This window comes from Sinohyriopsis cumingii, chromosome 12, assembly GCF_028554795.1.
Source record: "Sinohyriopsis cumingii isolate HCF-2022 chromosome 12, ASM2855479v2, whole genome shotgun sequence".
Classification (NCBI taxonomy): domain Eukaryota; kingdom Metazoa; phylum Mollusca; class Bivalvia; order Unionida; family Unionidae; genus Sinohyriopsis; species Sinohyriopsis cumingii.
Genome location: NC_142972.1, coordinates 128,560,502 through 128,583,577, shown reverse-complemented (window position 1 = coordinate 128,583,577; position 23,076 = coordinate 128,560,502). Strand labels below are relative to the sequence as shown.

The window sequence follows — 23,076 nt, the reverse complement described above, 5'->3', positions numbered from 1 at the left end:
ATATTCTGCTTGATATGTGCTGTACTTTTATTTACCTATGGCAAAGCTCTGCAGCAAAGGTTTCATGAAAATGCATGTTTGCAGTTCAGATTTCTGCATCATATAAAGGGGATAATTTTGTCTCTCTATTGCTGGGTCATATACTCTTTAATTTTCACTCACTGATTGCCTAAATAAAAGGGGATAATTTTATCTCTCTATTGCTGGGTCATATACTCTTTAATTTTCACTCTCTGATTGCCTAAATAAAAGGGGATAATTTTGTCTCTCTGTTGCAGGGTCATATACTCTTTCATTTTGACATACTAATTGCCTAAATAAAAGGGGATAATTTTGTCTCTCTGTTGCTGGGTCATATACTCTTTCATTTTCACTTACTGATTGCCTAAATAAAAGGGGATAATTTTGTCTCTCTGTTGCTGGGTCATATACTCTTTCATTTTCACTTACTGATTGCCTAAATAAAAGGGGGTAATTTTGTCTCTCTGTTGCAGGGTCATATACTCTTTCATTTTCACTTACTGATTGCCTAAATAAAAGGGGATAATTTTGTCTCTTTGTTGTTGGGTCATATACTCTTTCATTTTCACTTACTGATTGCCTAAATAAAAGGGGATAATTTTGTCTCTCTGTTGCAGGGTCATATACTCTTTCATTTTCACTTACTGATTGCCTAAATAAAAGGGGATAATTTTGTCTCTCTGTTGCAGGGTCATATACTCTTTCATTTTCACCTACTGATTGCCTAAATAAAAGGGGATAATTTTGTCTCTCTGTGCAGGGTCATATACTCTTTCATTTTCACTTACTGATTGCCTAAATAAAAGGGGATAATTTTGTCTCTCTGTTGCAGGGTCATATACTCTTTCATTTTGACATACTAATTGCCTAAATAAAATGTCTGCATTTTTCTTTGTGTTGAGAAAGATTTGTGTTGATTTGATGACTTGTAATGTCTTTGGTTAAAAGATAGAATGGGCAGTCAGGCATGCTTGAAAAAAACTTTAATAATAATTCTTGGCTTGACATTGTAATCATTTTATTCCTATTTTCTATTTTGAAATTTTGATGAGATTGGGAAAACAATGATCGTTTTTCCATCTTTGAGTACATTTCATGAATGTATACTGCACAAATCCATCATTTTTATTTTTAATGAATATGACATGCAATCAGTGAATTTTTACATAAGTGATTGGACTGTTTGTTCTAAAAAGACAATACACACAACAGCAAAGGGAGCCTTAGTCAAGGGAGGTAATGCAGTCTGCAGTTTTGGACAGTCAAACTCTTAATTGATTTTAATGGTAAATTTTGTGAATTTGGCTGGAGTGAGTATTGCTGGAGGAATAATGTTGTACAGAAAGCATAACAGATTAACAATTTGAGGAGTTTCTCCATAATTGAGTTTTAAGTGCAAATATAAATGTAATTTATTGCCCAAACCACAAATATATAAAGCCACAAAAATAAGTTAATTCACAGTACTTACTAATAACCCTTCAGAATTAGAGCTGGCTAATTTAACACAATTGCAAACCTTGTATAGACTAGTTCAATCCTTTTTTGGGGGTGGGTGTTTCATGGGGGGTAGGAAGGCAGGAAAATGAAATCTTTATTGAGGGAAGAAGTCAGGATGGTCATATAGGTTCTTAGAAGAATTAAATCCTTTCCCACGGTATCATAAAGATGGAACATTTTGACAACAATATCATAAAGATAGGCCACTATTACAACAATATCATAAAGATGGAACATTTTGACAACAATATCATAAAGATAGGCCACTATTACAACAATATCATAAAGACAGGCCACTATTACAACAATATCATAAAGATGGAACATTTTGACAACAATATCATAAAGATAGACCACTATTACAACAATATCATAAAGATAGACCACTATTACAACAATATCATAAAGATAGGCCACTATTACAACAATATCATAAAGATAGGCCACTATTACAACAATATCATAAAGATAGGCCACTGTTACAACAATATCATAAAGACAGGCCACTATTACAACAATATCATAAAGACAGGCCACTATTACAACAATATCATAAAGATAGGCCACTATTACAACAATATCATAAAGATAGGCCACTATTACAACAATATCATAAAGATAGGCCACTGTTACAACAATATCATAAAGACAGGCCACTGTTACAACAATATCATAAAGATAGGCCACTATTACAACAATATCATAAAGACAGGCCACTATTACAACAATATCATAAAGATGGAACATTTTGACAACAATATCATAAAGATAGACCACTATTACAACAATATCATAAAGATAGGCCACTATTACAACAATATCATAAAGATAGGCCACTGTTACAACAATATCATAAAGATAGGCCACTATTACAACAATATCATAAAGATGGAACATTATGAAAACAATAGAATTAATAATTGTCGAACCCTACCTACTTGCATACAAGCATAAGAGGTGAAAATGCATTTTTGCTCCTACTTGCTATGTGACATTGTTGCAAATATCCCACATTATAAAAGAACCCACCTGACCTAACCCACCCAGTGGGAAATGACTGACCTCTCTAATAGGAAATAAATGCAAACTTGTTAACAGGTTTTGTTATTAGAAACTTGACCGTAGCTGTTTATAGATACTTTGCAATCTACAGGTACTCTTTATATCTTAAAATAGAATCTATACCCATTTACAAATAATTAGCTGTTGATAAAGTCTACAATTTGTTGTCATGAATATGTTACATATAGATATACATAATAAAATATATACATGGGTAGTCATTGTATAATGAACTGATAGGTTAGGGTCTACACTATTATGATTATTATTTTACATAAGCATAGACCTTAAGCTAGCATAGTACAGAGCTGATAGCTTAGTGTCGGCACTATTTATGATTATTATTTCTTGCATGCATTAAGCTAGCATAGTACAGAGCTGATAGCTTAGTGTCGGCACTATTTATGATTATTATTTCTTGCATGCATTATGGGATTCATGCTAATTGCTTTTGAAATTTTGCCAAAAGATCAGCTTGATGTGCAAAAAAAAATTATGCATATATTATTCTGCATAAAGTTTCTCCTAAGTTCAGAATATTCACTGTACTTTTGAATTGAAGGGTGGAATTTCCCCCAGTATTTCCAGTTCTAGAATAGACCTTGAAAACAATGCATAAAAATTTGTTTAATATTGTATTATTTTGTGACAGATGCCAAGGATTACATTGCCATTGGTAATGTGTACGTAGAGGACCCAGATGACTGGGATGTAGTAGACAAGTATTTCTTCTTTGTTGGACCAAGCTCAATGGCTAAGTATTTTAGGTAAGTTGACTTTTATGTTACCTGTGATGTTAATGTCATGCACATTACATATCAGATAGCATCAACCCAGATCTATTGTTTTTTTTTGTTTATCAGCAGATACGATGGAAACATACTCCATGTACAGATATACCGGTAACGGTCTGGGCTTGCTTTTGATGTCAGATTAATTAAGAAACCTTTTGGTGATGTGACACTGGAGAAAATCATGGATTTTCCATATATATATATATATATATATATATATATATATATATATATATATATATATATATATATATATATATATATATATATTCATTCATTTAAGGAATTGTACCTTTCTTTTTTTGTACCCTTATCTATTTATACCATTTATGAATTTTGGACAATTTGAGCTGTTGATTATTGTGGGGGAGTATATGTTGACTTTTATTCTAAATTACTTGTCCTCCTAAAGATGTTAAAAAATGTACTGTTACCATTCATACTGTGTAATGTGGCATTATATTGCCAGGAAACTAATACTTATCTACTTATCTAACTACCTACTATGCTGTCTGCATTTATATGCATGTCATCTTGTTTAAAATAATCATCTGATTTGTAAATCATACAATTTTAGATTAAATGAATGTTTGAAAATGATTCAAATCATATTTGGGACATGGAATTGTGTAAGTTTACTCTTTGCCAATACAAGTAGTCTATAATATAATGCTATGAAAAGTTAACTATAATTATGCAAATTTATTATTTTTTGTGGTGCTGAATTAGTGACCAAATAAAGAAGATTAATAATACTTGAAACTGGTGACTTGTTTGCAAAGACAAATGATTTATATAAAATGATAAAAGTTTCTAATTCTACCTAATTAAGACGTGACTGTTGTATGTAAAATCATTCAAGTATCTAATTCTACCTAATTAAGACATGACTTGTATGTAAAATTATTCAAGTATCTAATTCTACCTAATTAAGACATGACTGCTGTATGTAAAATTATTCAAGTATTATATTCTACCTAATTAAGACATGACTGTTGTATGTAAAATCATTCAAGTATCTACTTCTACCTAATTAAGACATGACTTGTGTGTAAAATTATTCAAGTATCTAATTCTACCTAATTAAGACATGACTTGTGTGTAAAATTATTCAAGTATCAAATTCTACCTAATTAAGACATGACTTGTATGTAAAATCATTCAAGTATCTAATTCTACCTAATTAAGACATGACTGTTTTATGTATATCTGGAATAATATTGGTGTCTTGCCTGTACAAGTGGTATGTTCCGGTCAAATCTCTATGGGGAGCATGCTTTTTTCTTGACTGTACAGGGAGTATGTTCCAGTCAGATCTCTATGGGGAGTATGCTTTTTTCTTGACTGTACAGGGAGTATGTTCCGGTCAGATCTCTATGGGGAGTATGCTTTTTTCTTGACTGTACAGGGAGTATGTTCTAGTCAGATCTCTATGGGGAGTATGCTTTTTCTTGACTGTACAGGGAGTATGTTCCAGTCAGATCTCTATGGGGAGTATGCTTTTTTCTTGACTGTACAGGGAGTATGTTCCAGTCAGATCTCTGTGGGGAGTATGCTTTTTTCTTGACTGTACAGGGAGTATGTTCCAGTCAGATCTCTATGGAGAGTATGCTTTTTTCTTGACTGTACAGGGAGTATGTTTCCCTCACATCCGTATGGCAAGTATGCTTCCATCATATATGTTCGGGGAGTATTTCTACATCATGGTAAACTTCTATCTTATCAGACAAGAAATGTATTGTCCATGTTTATCCATTTGTCCCATCCCATCCATTACAGATTTCATTTCCACATAATAACGTTTAAAGTACTAAATGGACTGAAGTAAAATATTATATCTAACTTTAAATTTAGATCACCTTGGTAATGATCAGTTTTCACACTTTTCCAACAAAAGTTCCAATATTTTGGCCACATTATAACTTAAACGTTTGCCTTTGTGTTGCATCATATTCGAAGGGACATTCAGACATTGTAGGCACATTTCTGGTTCCTAAAAATAGTTTTATCAGTTATTTCATTTTTTTACTTCTTCCATCAATGTACAGTGTTCAGAAGAATGATGGTTTGATTTTGATGAAGAAGCAGACGCCAGCAGGAGTGTACGAATTCACAGCCAAGGTTTGGGACTTTGTCGTCTTCAACAAGTACAATGTGACTGGCACTGTGAAAGTTACTGTAAAGGAAATAACAGATGAGGCTGTATTCAATTCAGGATCTGTGAGGCTGGAAGGTAATATTTACAGATTTAAATTTGTTCAGCAAGAATCTGAATGGAAGCAGCAATAGTGCTAATCATTTCTCAGTTCTTCATCTGGATTTGTTTATATGTCTGTATTGGTCTATAGCAGTGTTTATATATCTATATTGGTCTATAGCGGTGTTTATATGTCTATATTGGTCTATGTCAGTGTTTATATGTCTATATTGGTCTATGGCAGTGTTTATATGTCTATATTGGTCTATGTCAGTGTTTATATGTCTATATTGGTCTATGGCAGTGTTTATATGTCTATATTGGTCTATGGCAGTGTTTATATGTCTATATTGGTCTATGGCAGTGTTTATATGTCTGTATTGGTCTATGTCAGTGTTTATATGTCTGTATTGGTCTATGGCAGTGTTTATATGTCTATATTGGTCTATGGTAGTGTTTATATGTCTATATTGGTCAATAGCAGAGTTTATATGTCTATATTGGTTATAGCAGTGTTTATATGTCTATATTGGTCTATGGTAGTGTTTATATGTCTATATTGGTCTATGGCAGTGTTTATATGTCTGTATTGGTCTATGGCAGTGTTCAGAGGAGTTAGCTTTATATTGGGGTTCATTATACATAGTACACTGGTTAAGGGATCCATAAAAATTTACACCATATTATTGATGAGGTGACTTTGTTGTGGTATGCATTATATGGTAAAGTATAATTCATATGGTATCTAGTGTACACGGAGTGCTTTTTGGTATCTAGAGTACATGGAGTGCTTATTGGTATCTAGAGTACACAGAGTGCTTATTGGTATCTAGAGTACATGGAGTGCTTATTGGTATCTAGAGTACTTGGGGTGCTTATTGGTATCTAGAGTACATGGAGTGCTTATTGGTATCTAGTGTACACAGAGTGCTTATAGGTGTGCATCACGTTCACTTTTAAATGACTTTATACTCATAAACTTCCCATTGTACTGAGTTTACAGTAATTGTACTTCTGGTGACAGTAATGCTGACTGTTTATAAAGCTTGCATTATCATTGTCAGATTGTAGATGAGGTCCATATTTGTATGCTGTATCCAGTGCAGTGCTGTACTAAGATACTTTATATAGTTAGTGACCATTGTATATGTCAAACTTTTATTCATCCAACTGGCCATCAATCTCTCTTCATGTTTACTCTTATCTGACAGCTTTTGCTTTTTTTTCTGTGAACATATGGAATAGTTTGACCCTTCTTTGTGTTTTACATGTTTCATTATAAAAGTTCTGATGTTCAGAATTTCCATTCATGTATATCAGAATCAATTAGTTCAAATTTTGTATTATATGGCAGCATTAATGTTTTTCTCAACCTGTACAAAGCATATTTTTCCCAATGTGAAAGAGCAAAATGTATAGTATTCATTCAGGGCCTGAAAATAGTGGTGGTCCAAAGTCCGGATCCTGCAGTTTTCCATCTCTGACCCAAGAGATAAACATGTCAGAAGTCTTTTGGACCTCCCACTTTTCCAAAAGTCTCAGAATTGTTTCTTAAAGTGTAACTGTGAATATATAAAAACATATATATATATATATATATATATATATATATATATATATATATATATATATATATGCAAGCTTACGTACACACAATGTTAATTTGAAGCCTAGTACAGTTCGTTCCACTTAGCATTGCAAATTTTTCCTGTCTGTAACTCTGTACATTTTCAGGTCATTGTAATTAAATATAGCTAAAAGTACCTAATTCATTTAGATACTTAATATAAAATAAATTAAAAACTTTTAGCTACAGTTAATGATGCAAACCTGAACATTTACTGAGTTACAGCTAGGAGAAATTTGAGATGATATTTTGAATGAACTGTAATACTTTTGCTGTGTACATGATTGTCAGACTGGAATGTGTATAAAAAAAAGTGCGAGCCAGTACTATTTTATTTCAAAATTTGAGTACCTTCGATATAAGTTTCAGAGTCCCAAGGACTATTATAGTCCAGCGGGGCTTCACCTTATTATTTGGAATGAGACAATTCCAAAGTCCCGTGGATGTACCAACTTCACTGCATTTATTGCAGACTTCCATCTGGATCCAAAGACGAATGAGATCACTGATAAGGACAGATTGTTAAAATTTGAAATGTGATTCTGAATGGCCAGATAGTATATGATGTGTATGTGTTTCAGTTATTATCATGTTAAACATTTGGATTTGACTTCATTTGGATTTATCTTTAGTCCTGTGACAGTGAAGACAACTGAACATTTATTCAGATTAGTAAAGAAACGAAACTGCAATGTTTATAAAACTCATTTTTTAAAAGGTTCATAAATCTAATTATGCTTTTGTTTTGAATGTGGTGTTCCTCAAAACAGCTCAACAACTCGGACATGTCAGACCTGCCTTCCTCAGAAGGTGACAGGTCCTGGACCTGCCACCCATCAATGCTGTTTTCAAGCTCTGTCATTATTTTAACTATTCCCATATGTTGTAGACACTGTGCACTTTAAAAAAAGTTATTTTGAGTTTTAGCTTACCGGGTCATTATGGTAGGTCTTTGTCTGTTGTCCATCCATCATGAATTGTCCATCATCTGTCATTACTTGCTGTTTTAAGCTTTATAGAATGCACTGGACTAGTTTCAACCCAGTTTGGCAGACAGCATTATGGTACAGAGTGTTTTAATGTTTGTATGAATGATGACCATCCATCATCAGCTATGGTCACTATTACTAAAATTAGAAAAACTTTGAAGTGACTTTCCTAAAACTGCACACCAAAATTTGACTAAAATCAACATAAATCATCGTGGCAAAGATACTTTCAAGTTGATAAAAATGATGCCAGTCTGCAAGTATGCTAAAATAGAAAACCTTTAAACAGGTTCTCAAAAATGACTCCATGGAAATTGACAAGTGACACAAAGCATGAAGGACAGAATTTGGCAAGTGACAGAAAGCATGAAGGACAGAATTTGGCAAGTGACAGAAAGCATGAAGAACAGAATTTGGCAAGTGACAGAAAGCATGAAGGACAGAAATTGGCAAGTGACAGAAAGCATGAAGGACAGAAATTGGCAAGTGACAGAAAGCATGATCGGTTTTCAAGTTTTGCCACATGTAATGATGCTGATCCATGATTAAATATGATAGCCATTACTTAAAATATAAGAAAAACTTTAAATGACTTACCAGAAATGTCTCAGTGAATTTGACCCAATTTGACAGAAAGCATCTTGTCATAAATGGCATTTGGATTTTAAATGATGCTGATTTGCTGTTAAATATGACCACCAATACTAACAGTAAACAAACTTTTAAGCTACTTCACCAGAAGCTCTGAAAAAAATTGTCCAAATTAACACAATGGATTCTGGTCTAAAGGTTCTTGAAAATGGCTGCTGTTACTCAAGGGCCATCAAATATGGATGCTGTTTCCAAAAATAGCAAAACTTTTATTGACTTCTCAAACCCTGCTCTGCAGAATTTGACCAAATTTGGCAGAAAGAACCTTGTCATAAAAGGCTTTATACAGGTGATGCCTGTCACACAAGTGTGGCAGATATTACTATAAACAGTACAGGTGATGCCTGTCACACAGGTGTGGCAGATATTACTACAAACAGTACAGGTGATGCCCGTCACACATGTGTGGCAGATATTACTATGAACAGTACAGGTGATGCCAGTCACACAAGTGTGGCAGACATTACTATAAACAGTACAGGTGATGCCTGTCACACAAGTGTGGCAGTCATTACTATAAACAGTACAGGTGATGCCTGTCACACAAGTGTGGTAGATATTATTAGAAACAGTACAGCCTTTTTACAACTTATCAAAAACTGCTCTGTAGAATTTTACCTTTACCAAATTTTACAGTAAGTGTCTTACTATGAAGGCAGGTGCCCCAAGTGGCAGAGTGGTCTAAAGCGCTCTCCATTACGGATCACTGCCAACTCACCTCTGTCTGCATGGGTTTGAGTAGCGGGTTCGGCCTATGTTGGTATGCGAGAAAGTTTGCCAGTAGCTTCTCGTGGGTCAGTGGTTCTTTTGGGGTTTTCCCGGGTTCTTTCTCCACCATTAATACTGGCTGCCATGTATAGCCTATCATGTGCTGAAAAATGGCATTAAACCCTACTACAACAACAACAACTATGAAGGCATGTCATATTTTACAGTGAGCATCTTATGAAGGCATGTCATATTTTGTAGATGATGCTGATTCACCATTAAATATGGCTCCATTACATAAAATAGAAGAAGAAAAAAACGATTTAAACAACCATGTAAAAAAGAAACACTCAACAGGACTTGACCAACTTTGACAAAAGGCATCCAGACATAATTAATGATGTTCTATCAAATATGGATGAAGTTACAGAAATCAGTTAAACCTCAAAATGACTGTTCTTATAACGTATACTGTCGATGGCATTGGAAGAAATTGCTTCAGAAAGTATTCCACACACCCAGATTTATTTGCCAACTGCTCTGGCACGTGACTATTGGGAAAGTATAAGGAGGTGAGCAGTTTCGGGACTAACTAGGTCTCATATTGTTTGCCATAGTTATAATAACTAAACTTTGTTTAATTTTGGACAGGAATCACAGCAGAGGAGTTTGTAGAGAGGCCCGTGATGAAAAATGCTGCAGGAATAAATGATGGATATGGCCAGAGCAAATATGACAAATTTCGTGAAAAGCTGGCATTGAAGCTTGGAGTCCCTATTGCTAATGTTGCTATCTTCAGTGTCATGAATAACGGGAAGTACACTGATGTTAGATTCTCTGCGCATGGTTCCCCCTGGTACCAGCCTAGCAGATTAAATGGAATCCTGATTGTGAACAAGGATGAAGTAAGTCTTGACAGAATTTTACAGTGTGGGGTGAGGGTGGTTGTTGTAGTTCTTTGACTTGACAGAGAACATTATGAGGTGGGTGATGGTGGTGTTGTAGCTTAATTAGACAGAATTTTTCAACACATGTAAAGTTGTCTAGTCACATACACCACTCCCTCGATAATTCGCGCACATCGGGGTCCAGAAACATCAACCGCACTATAAGTGAGGTGCGAGTTATCGAGGGACCTATAAAATAAGCCCAAAACCAATAAAGTGATTGACAACATAAAGGAGAAATGGGGGGGTGGTAGGCAGATTATACTGTTGAATACTCACTTTATAATCGTTCTGAGATTAAATGTTAATAAATATCTCTTCATAACGGTGTACTTTATTATTTCCTCATAGGACAACATTAATTTCAGGATAAATTACAGTATATTGAGGCGATCATCGAAAACATTATTCCACGTGGTTTCCGTTTGCTTAACATGTGTACCACTTCACACATTGTGTACTACGTCACTAATTTTTATGTTGAATTGGATACATTCTAGTTTTATTGTTTGATCCTTATTAGACGTTTTTTTTATAAACAAAAGATCGACTCTTTTTGAGAAACAGTGTCGATCGAACGATAGATAAATATTTTTGAATGTGATACAAGTAAAATGGAAAACAAAAAAAAACAAGGGTTAATCAGTACAGACGTATTTAATTGGTCTACAAATTTAAAACAACGTAAATTAGAACAAGTTAATACTTGCTGTTTGTGCCCCCTGTGACAAATATCAATTCACTTTTTGAAAAAATCAGTTATTTTTTTTGTGTGTGTGTTACTCCTTGGTTTCTCTGCCACCAAGCAAAATCCCTCAGATTTCTCAACTGCATGAGCTTTACGTAGTCAACATTTTGGGTCTCCAGCCACCTTATGGCAGTATCAAAATATTTGATTGCTTCCTGTGCAGAGGGGTGGGGGGGTGCAACATCTGCGTCTGCATCACTTTCAACACTTGTGTTACTCCAGTTAGAATCGTCTTCTGCTGCAAATTTGTTCACTATAGAAATAATTATAGTTTCATCTGACGTATTCGGCAGTGGGGCAATCATTGTCAGCACAAATCCACTCCTCCATATCATCAAGAGAAATGCCCATCTTAGGACCATGAGTCTGTACGAATTTCTCCCAAACAGCCTCGGCATTAATGACATCAGTTTCACTGAAACATTCAAAGTCACTATCATCGTCGTTGTCTCTGTTACTGTTTTGCTTTACGTCAAAGGCAGCTCCAAGACCCTTAATCCAGCACCCGACGTCTCTTGTAATCGATTTTTTTTTAATGCAACAAACACTTCCCCAAGTTGTTGATCAAAACAAAGCCGGCATGTACATGTAATTAGGTTCTCACAGAAGTACTCACAGGTTTCGATGTGACGGTCGATTGACTCTTTTCATGTTTTCAATGAACAGAATATGTTGTGATTATAATGTTTACACTGAAACGGAATTAAAGGATTAGAACGTGACTTTCACACAGGAAGACGTTTAATTGGTGTTTATTTCATTCTCTGTTGCCACCTGTTAGCATTTACCAGAAGTTTTCATTGATCGCTATTTCACCAAACTGTTTATTTACAGTATACTGACAACTATTTATCATAAAAACTTACATAATATATGATATCTTTAAACAGAGGTCTCGCTAGGATTTTAAAACTGGGTCTTTCTGCCTCTGAAGTCAATCACTAAATATCAGTACATTTTCTCACTCGGCCGCTAGTCAAAGCCTTTGAACTAGCCGCCAAGCTGTTGCATCATGTTCGTTTTTTTTTTTTTAATGTACTCTTATAAAATGGCAACAGTACATCAAAGAGTCTTTCAGTCACTGAATTCTGTCATTGTAAATATCAGCACAGTTAACTGATCAACACATTTTCCCACAAAGCAGGTGGCTGAAACAGGACCGGCAAATCTTTGAATTTTCCCGCGCACCTATTACATGCGTACGGAGGACTCCCGCCTCAGTGATTTTCTGCGTCCCAGATCAAAAATTGGTGTCCAAATATGCGTAATTAAGCGTTTTCGAGATCTCTGAAATTAATTCTTCTTTATAACTTGCAAATTTCAAAATATGGATTATATTTTTACGGGCATTAATCACCATTTTCGATGATAAAACGAGCAATGTATCAAGGTTTAATTTATCAATTCTTATCATAATTTTTTCATGTTAAGCATATTTTAAATACATTTTCTCTGGAAAAAATTGGGAGCCAAGACGGACACCGCGTTATAAGTGGGATCGCGAGTTATCTGGGCGCGAGTTATCGAGGAAGCGGTGTATCAAGGATACAAATCTTGGGTCTCAAATCAGGGTCAGTAATGCTATTTTTGTTACCTATGAATGAACATAGCATGACACAAGATTGCTTCATGAGACAGAACAGGAACACAACTCATGACTGGCATTGCAAATTTGAAATTACGTTTTGTATCTAATACAGAGTGTTTTCTTTGGAGTAAATTATTTCTGTCATTTTCTGCTCTTGTATTTTATTCAGCATATGAATTCAGATCTTTCTGTTAAGTTCATCCAGGGTTTTCATGGTCATTAAAAGTCATTGAAAGTTGTTGATAAATGAACACCTCAATTCAAGGCCTTGAAAGTCATTGAATTTTAGAGATTTTGCTCAAGAAAATAAAAAGTGATTGAAAATTTTACTTTTGAGTCATATTTTGCATTGTGTGATGATTGGAAGTACAGTTTGAGTTTCTTTCATTATGCTAGTGATTCTAATATTATCGTAATCCACATGAAGTAATCAGATATCATGCATAGCGCCCCTTTCACATAATGTCATTAACACTTTTTGACTTCAATAAGTTTAATTGTCACATTGGGTCCTGGACAAGACATTTTAGTTTGAACCATGCATCAAGGAAGTTTTACAAATTTGAAAACACATGCTTACATCTTTCCCTGCATAGTAATGGTAAGATTGTTTTTCTACTGATTGGATTCATAATGTGAACTCTAAAGGTGCAGTCTTGTTTTTGCTTAGCTTTACATTTAGGGTAAAAATAGAGACTTTTGAAAATGAGCCAACCAGTATTCCAACTGCATTTGCAGGGATTAGGAGAGCCACCCAAATATTCTTGTTTTTGGCAGTTAATCCTTTGTTTGAGTAAACTTTGTTTCAGTGTGAATGATGATGTTTGAAGATCTTGGACTTTTTGGGGGAATGTGATTCGTAAAACAGATTTGGACCCAATATTCTAAAGATTTCATACTTGTTACCTTTATCTATTATTTTATATACCTTTAACAGAAATTTAACATATTTACCTTTTGTCTTTATTTTGTAATACTTCATGTTAACTCTTATTTGAAAGAGTTTATATTTAGTTTTGTTTCTAATTCTTTCAATTTTTTTTTAATGTAACTTTTAGTCAGCACCATATATCTAATGTAGTGCTGATGCATCATTAATCCTAATATGTACTTACATTATCTTATTGCTGTTTAGACTGTCACAATTTTAACAAAAACACTCAAAAGTTTCAATAACTAATCATGCCTGTAAAAGAATTCAATGGTATATAATAAATCAGACTGTGTCGTGTCTTTGGACTGGTCCTGAAGATTTTTATTTTTTCATGTATATTTCTCCGTGTTAAAACAATAATTCGAAGTAAGATATTCTTGCACCAACAATACCAATTAATTGTTTCAGTTCAAAAATGATGTGGGAATAAACATTGCCATGGTTAATATAGATGAATGCCTACAAGAGATCTGTGAAAGTGGCGGCTGTGCCAATATCCTGGTTGTTGGAGACTCACCAAATTATGTCAACACAAATGGAACGTCATTTATTGGCGTGTCAACTAGTGTTCAGGCAGAATGTCAGTGTTTGGCACAAAACTTCACCAATCAAATGAAATGTGAGCCTGGATACTGTTACAATGGAGGAAGCTGTTATAAAGATGATTGGGGAGATGTCAAGTAAGTAGTTGAACTTTCTCTAATTGTTTGAAAATTTAGCAAGTCAGGCATGTCTGTGATGCAAAAATTGACACAAATGACTGATACTAAATTTTGTATCACATGCTCTTTGTTTAACTGAAATTTTATATGTATTGTGTTCTAGCCTGTATGTTATTTAAGCTAGTATGAACAAGTATGGATACAATTTCCTATTGAAACATTAAAAGATATTATCATAAAAGTTGATTTCTCATGTACAGATCAGTAAAAAAAAAAAAACAAGTTTAACTGTAAAAAAAAATCAAGTTGTGATGATTATTGTATAAAATTAATGGATATGAGGAAAACAAACGAAGATTGGCATGTTATTTATGGAAGTTGAAGTCTGGTACAAAAAGGAATCAAGCTTTCTTTTGAAATATTTAATCACTTATTCATCTAAGTTACATTGTGGGTATTAGTTACACCAGGTACAGAGAAATATGTATTACCTCTATATCAAGGACACTTGCTTTTAAATGCCATTTCTATACTCATCCTAGTTGTAATTTTATATTTTAAAAAAAGACAAACAACCAACAACCCCAAAACTCCAAACCCCACACTATTTTCCAACACCTGTCCATAACCTTGTGGTACCCTGAGTGGCCATTTAGTGATTTTCATTGTACGGTATGTTAGTTGCCTTTATCCTTCTTTTGACAAAATTGCATTGTTTTGTAAATTTAAAAAAAAACATGAGAAGAAGATCCTATTCAAAAGTTTGTTGAAATACCTTTTGTGTATAGGGCTAACATGTAATCTGTTGTTGGTTGAAATAGCCTTTGTGTATACAGTTAATACATGATTTGCTGTTGGTAGAAAAATCCTTGGTGTATAGGGTTAATACATGGTTTTGCTATTGGTTGTAATATCCTTTGTATATATAGTTAATACTTGATTTACTATTGGTTGAAATAGCCTTTGTGTATACAGTTAATACATGATTTGCTATTGGTTGTAATATCCTTTTTATATATAGTTAATACATGGTTTTGCTATTGGTTGTAATATCCTTTGTATATATAGTTGATACTTGGTTTGCTATTGGTTGTAATATCCTTTTTATATATAGTTAATACTTGATTTACTATTGGTTGTAATATCCTTTGTATATATTGTTAATACATGGTTTTGCTATTGGTTGTAATATCCTTTGTATATATAGTTAATAATTGGTTTGCTGTTGGTTGTAGTATCCTTTTTATATATAGTTAATACTTGATTTACTATTGGATGTAATATCCTTTGTATATATAGTTAATACAGTAGCCCCCCTCTTATAAGGCCACCCCTGTTGGAGCAGGGAAGTGGCCTTATAATGAGGGTGGCCTTTCTTGAGAGGGATGACAAATGCAAATAGTAAATACATAAGAAAGTCACAAGTACATTTAATTCTAAAACATTTAATATTTTCATTTAAAAAAATCACATGCATGTTGTGAAATAAATGTAAAACAAACTGTTTCATTATTTTCAAAAGAATGTTATGAATAACCATAATATAATTAAGTTACAGATCACATCATCTGTCACTTTGTTGGTAAAAGTCTAAAAACCAAACCAGTCTCGTCACAATTGAAAATATCCTTGCTGTCATATCCCCTGCATATATCGTTTAGTCTTTTGTTCCAATCTTCGACAACTTCATTATTAACGTCAGCTGATTCTCCACTAAGGACAGAACACTTAATATTGTGTCGCATTTTAAATCTGTGCAACCATCGTTTACTTATGGTAAAATCGTCATATCCCAATTCAACTGACAAAATTGTTGCTTTTTCTTGTCATTGAAATCAGGATACAAACATCTTCTGGCTCAAACAATCTTCCTTTCTCCGTCCATTCCACCTTCCCACTTCTGCAGAATTGTTTCCTTATCTTTCACGTTATTGTTTATCAGAGTCTTTCTAACATTAGTTTTCTGCAAGGATCCTCGACCCACCCCACCTCTTGGACAGTTGAATTACTTTCTCTTCTAAACTGAGAATTTTTCTTTTCCACGATGACATGTTGATCTTTTTGCAGTAAGTTATTCATGTTGCCAACTACAGTACTGGTACTCGGCTAGCGTGGATACGTGGGAAAGCCTGCCAGTAGCTTCTCGTGGATCGGTGGTTCTTCCTTGGGTTTTCCAGGGTTCTTCCTCCACTAGTTATACTGGCCGCCATGTATAACCTATCTTGTGCTGAAAAATGGCGTTAAACCCTATAACAACAACAACAACAACAGTACTGATAAAACAATTTTTTATGCTTCTAAACAAATTGCAGTGTTTTTAAAGGAAGTGATCTTGTCATGTGATTCGTTAGTCACAGTCTGGTACCCTATTGTTTTTATACATTTTTTTACACTAAGTGAGAGAACCCAAAACAACTTCGATATGTATCATTAACATCACGCAGATTTGACCTTGCGGCCGTTAGGATTTGTAATTTTGACAATTATTGTCGGTAGTAATAGCTGCTAATTATCAAAGTGAACAAGCTCAACATCTTATTAAGAGAAGCCAAAAAGGCTATCAAACCATTTTCCTGCTGACTTGTGTATTGTACATTGATGCTGCCACTTCTCAGCTGTTACTACTGTTCAATGACTAAACCGGACATCTTGTGTAAACACAGCAGTAAGGCTAATTGGATTACATATACTTACCCTTTTGTATGGATTAAAAAATTTGAGTCTTTCTCTGCTTTATGGAATACATGTGGCTTACCGTGAGGCGTAAATGATATAATATTGACCTTAGTGGTACATGTACTTTACTCAACACTTCTTTCAGTACCGAAAACCTGACATCGGGAAACAGAAGTCAGATTACTTAACACACATTATGAATAAAATACTAGTTCTGGATACATATTAAAATAAAATGCGGCCGATTGTGAGGGGTTAATTTTATATTTTTGCACTAATATGCTGGTCGTGTTAGCTGGGTGTTCTTTCGTGAGGGATACTTTTGAACACAAACTCGTTGGTGCCAACGGATTCTGGCCGTAAGGAGTGGGTGGCTGCTGGTCAGGGGGTCATTCGAGAGGGGGACTACTGTACTTGGTTCTCTATTGGTTGTAATATCCTTTGTGTATATTGTGAATGTTTGGTTTGCTATTGGTTGTAATATCCTTTGTATATATTGTTAATACTTGGTTCGCTATTGGTTGTAATATCCTTTGTATATATTGTTAATACTTGGTTTGCTATTGGTTGTAATATCCTTTGTATATATTGTTAATACTTGGTTCGCTATTGGTTGTAATATCCTTTGTATATATTGTTAATACTTGGTTTGCTATTGGTTGTAATATCCTTTGTATATATAGTTAATACTTGGTTTGCTATTGGTTGTAATATCCATTGTATATATTGTTAATTCTTGGTTCGCTATTGGTTGTAATATCCTTTGTATATATTGTTAATACTTGGTTTGCTATTGGTTGTAATATCCTTTGTGTATATAGTTAATATATGGTTGCTATTGGTTGTAATATCCTTTTTATATATTGTTAATACTTGGTTTGCTATTGGTTGTAATATCCTTTGTATATTTTGTTAATATTTGGTTTGCTGTTGGTTTTAATATCCTTTGTATAATATAGTTAATACTTGGTTTGCTGTTCATTGTAATATCCTTTGTTTATAAGTTATTACATTGTTTTCTGTTGGATGAAATATAATTTGTGTATCCAGTTAATGTGTGATTTGCTGTTTGTTCAAAGATCATTTGCATATAAGGTTAATACAAGGTTTGCTGTGTTCAAATGTTTCTTGGAGAATGAGGAAGCAGCTTTTGCTTCAGAGTTCAAACTCTTTCCTAGTGTATCAACAAACAGTTGAACATGGCAAACCTTGTGTTAGTTTTATTCTTTAAAAATTACTAGGTACATAAATTATAAACAAAATACCAAGAGAAAATAGATTTTGAACATATACAAAAAACCCACCTGTAATAAAATAGCATGTGAAATTCTGAGTACAGCTAACATCACAAAAGTCATGATGTCAAACCAGCTGGAACCAGTGTAATCATGTATGAAGGATAGTCTGGTGCTAGGATGAGTTCATACTATGACTACCATGGACAAGGATTGATAGGGACTGATTTATGACTTGTCTCTAAAAAGTGATGTATAACCTTCAGGCCAGGATAGCATAGGTGTAACATTTTGCATTGCACACCTGTGGTTCAAGGTTGGTTCTTGTATATCAGCATATTCATAGGACATTCCACATTACACCAACAGCTACATTAAAAGTTCTTTGAAGAACATCATTTACTTTAAACTGAAAGTAATTAAAAGTTATAATTCTTTACGTTATTTACTTTAAACTGAAAGTAATTAAAAGTTATAATTCTTTACGTTATTTACTTTAAACTGAAAGTAATTAAAAGTTATGATTCTTGACGTTATTTACTTTAAACTGAAAGTAATTAAAAGTTATAATTCTTTACGTTATTTACTTTAAACTGAAAGTAATTAAAAGTTATGATTCTTGACGTTATTTACTTTAAACTGAAAGTAATTAAAAGTTATAATTCTTGACGTTATTTACTTTAAACTGAAAGTAATTAAAAGTTATGATTCTTGACGTTATTTACTTTAAACTCAAAGTAATTAAAAGTTATGATTCTTGACGTTATTTACTTTAAACTCAAAGTAATTAAAAGTTATGATTCTTGATGTTATTTACTTTAAACTCAAAGTAATTAAAAGCTATGATTCTTGACGTTATATACTTTAAACTCAAAGTAATTAAAAGTTATGATTCTTGACGTTATTTACTTTAAACTCAAAGTAATCAAAAGTTATGATTGTTGACCTTTTTTTCTTCCTTCAGATGCACATGTCCAAAAGGTTTTGATGGGCCTCGATGTCAGATGACACATCACAGTTTCTCTGGTGGTTACGCTCTCTTTGCCCCACTGGAGCAGTGTGAAGAAAGTATGACAAGCATCGAATTCTTGACGAAACCTTCACGTCCTAATGGTCTCCTTTTTTACAACGGGCCTGTTGAGGAGCTGAAGATGAACGACCCGGAAGATTACATATCTCTAGAGTTGGTAGATGGTTATCCCCGATTATTGATTAGCCATGGGTCAGGGGAACTAGAGCTAAAGTTAGATGGCCGTGATCGACACAATAATGTCATAATGCAGAGGCTGAATGATGGCAGGTGGCATCACATAGATATTATAAGGAAAGGAAAGGTACTTAATACATTTTTGCCACTGAAGTTATATTTAACTTTAGCCATCACTTAACTTGATATTTACATTTATTATAATTCACTATTCTGCCACTGAATGTCTTCTAGTGATTGTATCTTGAACATGACTGTTAACTAAAGTTTTGATGCCAAAATTAATGAAAGGAGAAATGGAGGGATATTTGAACATCAATAATCCATGTGTTGGAGTTGCCTTGCATTGCAGCTGCAGATTTTAGACAATATGACCTTTAAGTCTGTATGTTTGTAGTATGAACTTGCAACCTAAATATTAGGCAGAATTATCGTAACCAAACCATTCATCAGAAGGGCTTGACAGTTCTTATTATGCTGTCTTTAGTTTCGATTCACCTCGCAGACTCAGTTGCAGAATTTATCGATCCATTAAAAAGACACCAATTTGCATGATTCTGATTATTTTAAGGGATGCACTCAAACCTTGAAAGAAAAAATGAAAAGTTATTTTTGATTCTTTTGGTTATGTTATAATCAAACATGGTGGCCATATGTTATTGCTACTCCACTTAAATAGATGGTCATATTGGCATGGAATTTTAATTAAAAGATTTATTATGATTTTTGTAAATGGTCCTAAATAAAAATGGAACGGATTAAAAATGATTTGCCACTATGGCATACAGCTGGAATATCTTGTCATTACGTCCTATTCACATGGGGTTTGCACTAAAAGACTTCACACTCGTAATTCATCTAAAATGTTGATGTATAAACAGGTTTGAAAATCAAACCTACTTGACCTTGGGGCCTAGTCAAAGATCAGTTTGCATTTTTGCAGTTTCTTGTTTATATACAAAATCACTTTTAACCAGACTATATATTTCATTCATTTTCATTGAGAATGTTGATTGTCAGCACTGTCAACAATAAATAAAATAAAGTTCGATTTTATTATATTAATTTTGGATTAAATAAAACTTGACATGTGGATATTTATTGACGGTAAATGAAATGAGTTTGAAATTCTTGGGTTCAAAAAGGCCATGACCTGGATTTTCATGCTGCATTTGTCTTGTGAACATGTTTGCTGAAACATAAGAAAATAGTTTTGTTTTGATATTACCAGTTAATAAAGAATATTGGAGATGATTTCATGATTTGGTGATTTTTTTTTTAAATGGTGAAAGGAGGGAAGAAGAAATAAACTCAATGTGAATTCCTGCATATTTTGGGGGGTTAGTAGAGTATGAATGTATTCATTGGTATTATATTTATTTATTTATTTTATTTTTTTAAATTTTTCTGTGTTTTGACTGCATTGTATAACATTAAGTTCTAACTCATTTTATATCTTTACTTTTTGTAGAAAGTAACAATGATTGTAGACAGATGTTCCATGACAGATGTTAACAGTGCAGCTGACACCTACGATGACCGCCGTCCTTGTGAAGTGTCAGGGGTCACACCAGGGGAGAATATGTACCTTAATGTAAACTCTGTGCTTCAGATGGGAGGACGGTATGCCAAACCTACGTATCCTAATCACATAACAGATGAGAATTTCTATGGATGTGTCCGAAATCTCAAACACAGTGGAAAGGTGAGTAACAGTTGATGTAACGATTTAGATATGCCCCAGGCTTATCTGCCAAGTGTCCCCTTTTTTCTGTATTTGTCCCATATTTTGGACCTGAATAGGGCTGTATATGTTTTGTTAAAAATCCGTTTTTTATTTTAAAAAATTAAATAAAACATTTCCTTGCAGTTTTCTGTTTAGAACAGATACCCAGTTCCATTCTGAGAGTAAATGTATTGCATGTATGTAGGGATATAGAGTTCTAAAATATGATTGGTTCATTTGAAATCGTGGCTACCATACCAGTCTTTAATCACCACATTGGATTGCACAAAGTACTTGCTGCTATCAGTGTATCTCATCTTCCTAATGTTCAGCTTCTAGTCGTGTCAAAAAGAAAAGCAGAAGATTCAGAATTTTCTCCAGAAAACAGAACTGGAAGGAAGATCGTATCATTTTGTTTAGATTTATGAAACCATCTAGTGAAAGAGAAAACTTTGCATTTTACAAATTGTGTAATTGTGATTTCACTATTGGGCATGGAGGCACCCATGACATAAAACAGCACGAGAAAGCTAATAAATGTCAGCAAGCTGCTTCATTATCAGCAACTCAGCCTAAACTTGCGATGTTTATAAATGCCAGAGAGAACCTTGGTGTGTAATTTTATTGAAGTTTGGTTTGCTAAATTTATTTTAGAAATGAACCTTCCTCATTTACTTCGGTTGCTGGTGATTTATTTTGCACACTTTTTCCAGACAGTAAAATCACAAATCATTACTTGTGTACTAAAATGAAAACATTTCAAAATTGCACAGAATTCAGATCATCAGTGGAAGATGGTACATTGGAATCGATAATGATTGAAAAAACAAGGTGTGGAAAAGGTTCCTGTAAACAGCCTGTGTCTGAGTAGGTGTCGCATTCTTGCACCTTCTGAATGAGCACTTGAATCAGACATGGTGCCTATTCAGAAGGTGCAATAGTGTAACACATGCATCTTTGAAATTAAATAATTAAATAAGTTATTGTCCTACTTTACTATTGGTTGTATATAGTTACATATGCATTAAAGTTTTAAAAATCTATATTTGTTTCTGAAAATTGGTATTTTTGTCATAAGCAGTAAGCATTTTTGTACTTTGGGGTTGGCAGCTATGCCCAGGTTTAATACTGAACTTTTTTAATGAGTGGCCCATATAAGATTTAAATAAGCCCCAGTTTTTTTAATGAGTGGCCCATATGAGATTTAAATAGGCCCCAGTTTTTTCATGAGTGGCCCGTATGAGATTTAAATAGGCCAGTTTTTTAATGAGTGGCCCATATGAGATTTAAATAAGTCCCAGTTTTTTTAATGAGTGGCCTATATAAGATTTAAATAAGCCCCAGTTTTTTTAATGAGTGGCCCATATGAGATTTAAATAGGCCCCAGGCTTAGAGCTAGCCATTATTTTTTCAGAAAAGTGTCAGTAAATACATAAAATAATTGAACGTCAGTTCTGATTGACATGTACATGATTTAGCAAGATTTGAGCATTAGGTTTTTAGTTAAAAGAGAGATGCAAGACAAAATGGGTTTAATATTTTTACAAAGATGGAAGGATTCATATAATGCATTTTTCAAAGATTTTAGTATGGTGCTGCATATGGATTGAAATTAGTTTTCATGTCTATTTAAGATTTCATAATGTAATTATTCATAACATAGTTTTGTAGTGCGCCAATAACCTTTCACACAACTTCACCAAAGATGTGTTAAAATGATTTTAATATGGTGCTGCATATGGATTGAAATTAGTTTTCATGTCTATTTAAGATTTCATAATGTAATTATTCAGAACATAGTTTT

The 23,076-nt window shown here is 33.7% G+C and overlaps 1 protein-coding gene across 1 annotated transcript in view; it reads left to right on the top strand.

Annotated features, from left to right (window-relative positions):
• Positions 1 to 23,076, top strand: part of LOC149787442 (neural-cadherin-like) — a 171,334-nt gene that overhangs the window by 115,465 nt on the left and 32,793 nt on the right. Inside the window, exons 22-27 of the mRNA XM_089978058.1 lie at positions 3,236 to 3,350; positions 5,426 to 5,610; positions 10,201 to 10,454; positions 14,175 to 14,446; positions 19,304 to 19,673; positions 21,018 to 21,251. Coding sequence (XP_089834184.1) covers positions 3,236 to 3,350; positions 5,426 to 5,610; positions 10,201 to 10,454; positions 14,175 to 14,446; positions 19,304 to 19,673; positions 21,018 to 21,251 — 1,430 coding nt within the window. The remainder of the gene's footprint in view (positions 1 to 3,235; positions 3,351 to 5,425; positions 5,611 to 10,200; positions 10,455 to 14,174; positions 14,447 to 19,303; positions 19,674 to 21,017; positions 21,252 to 23,076) is intronic.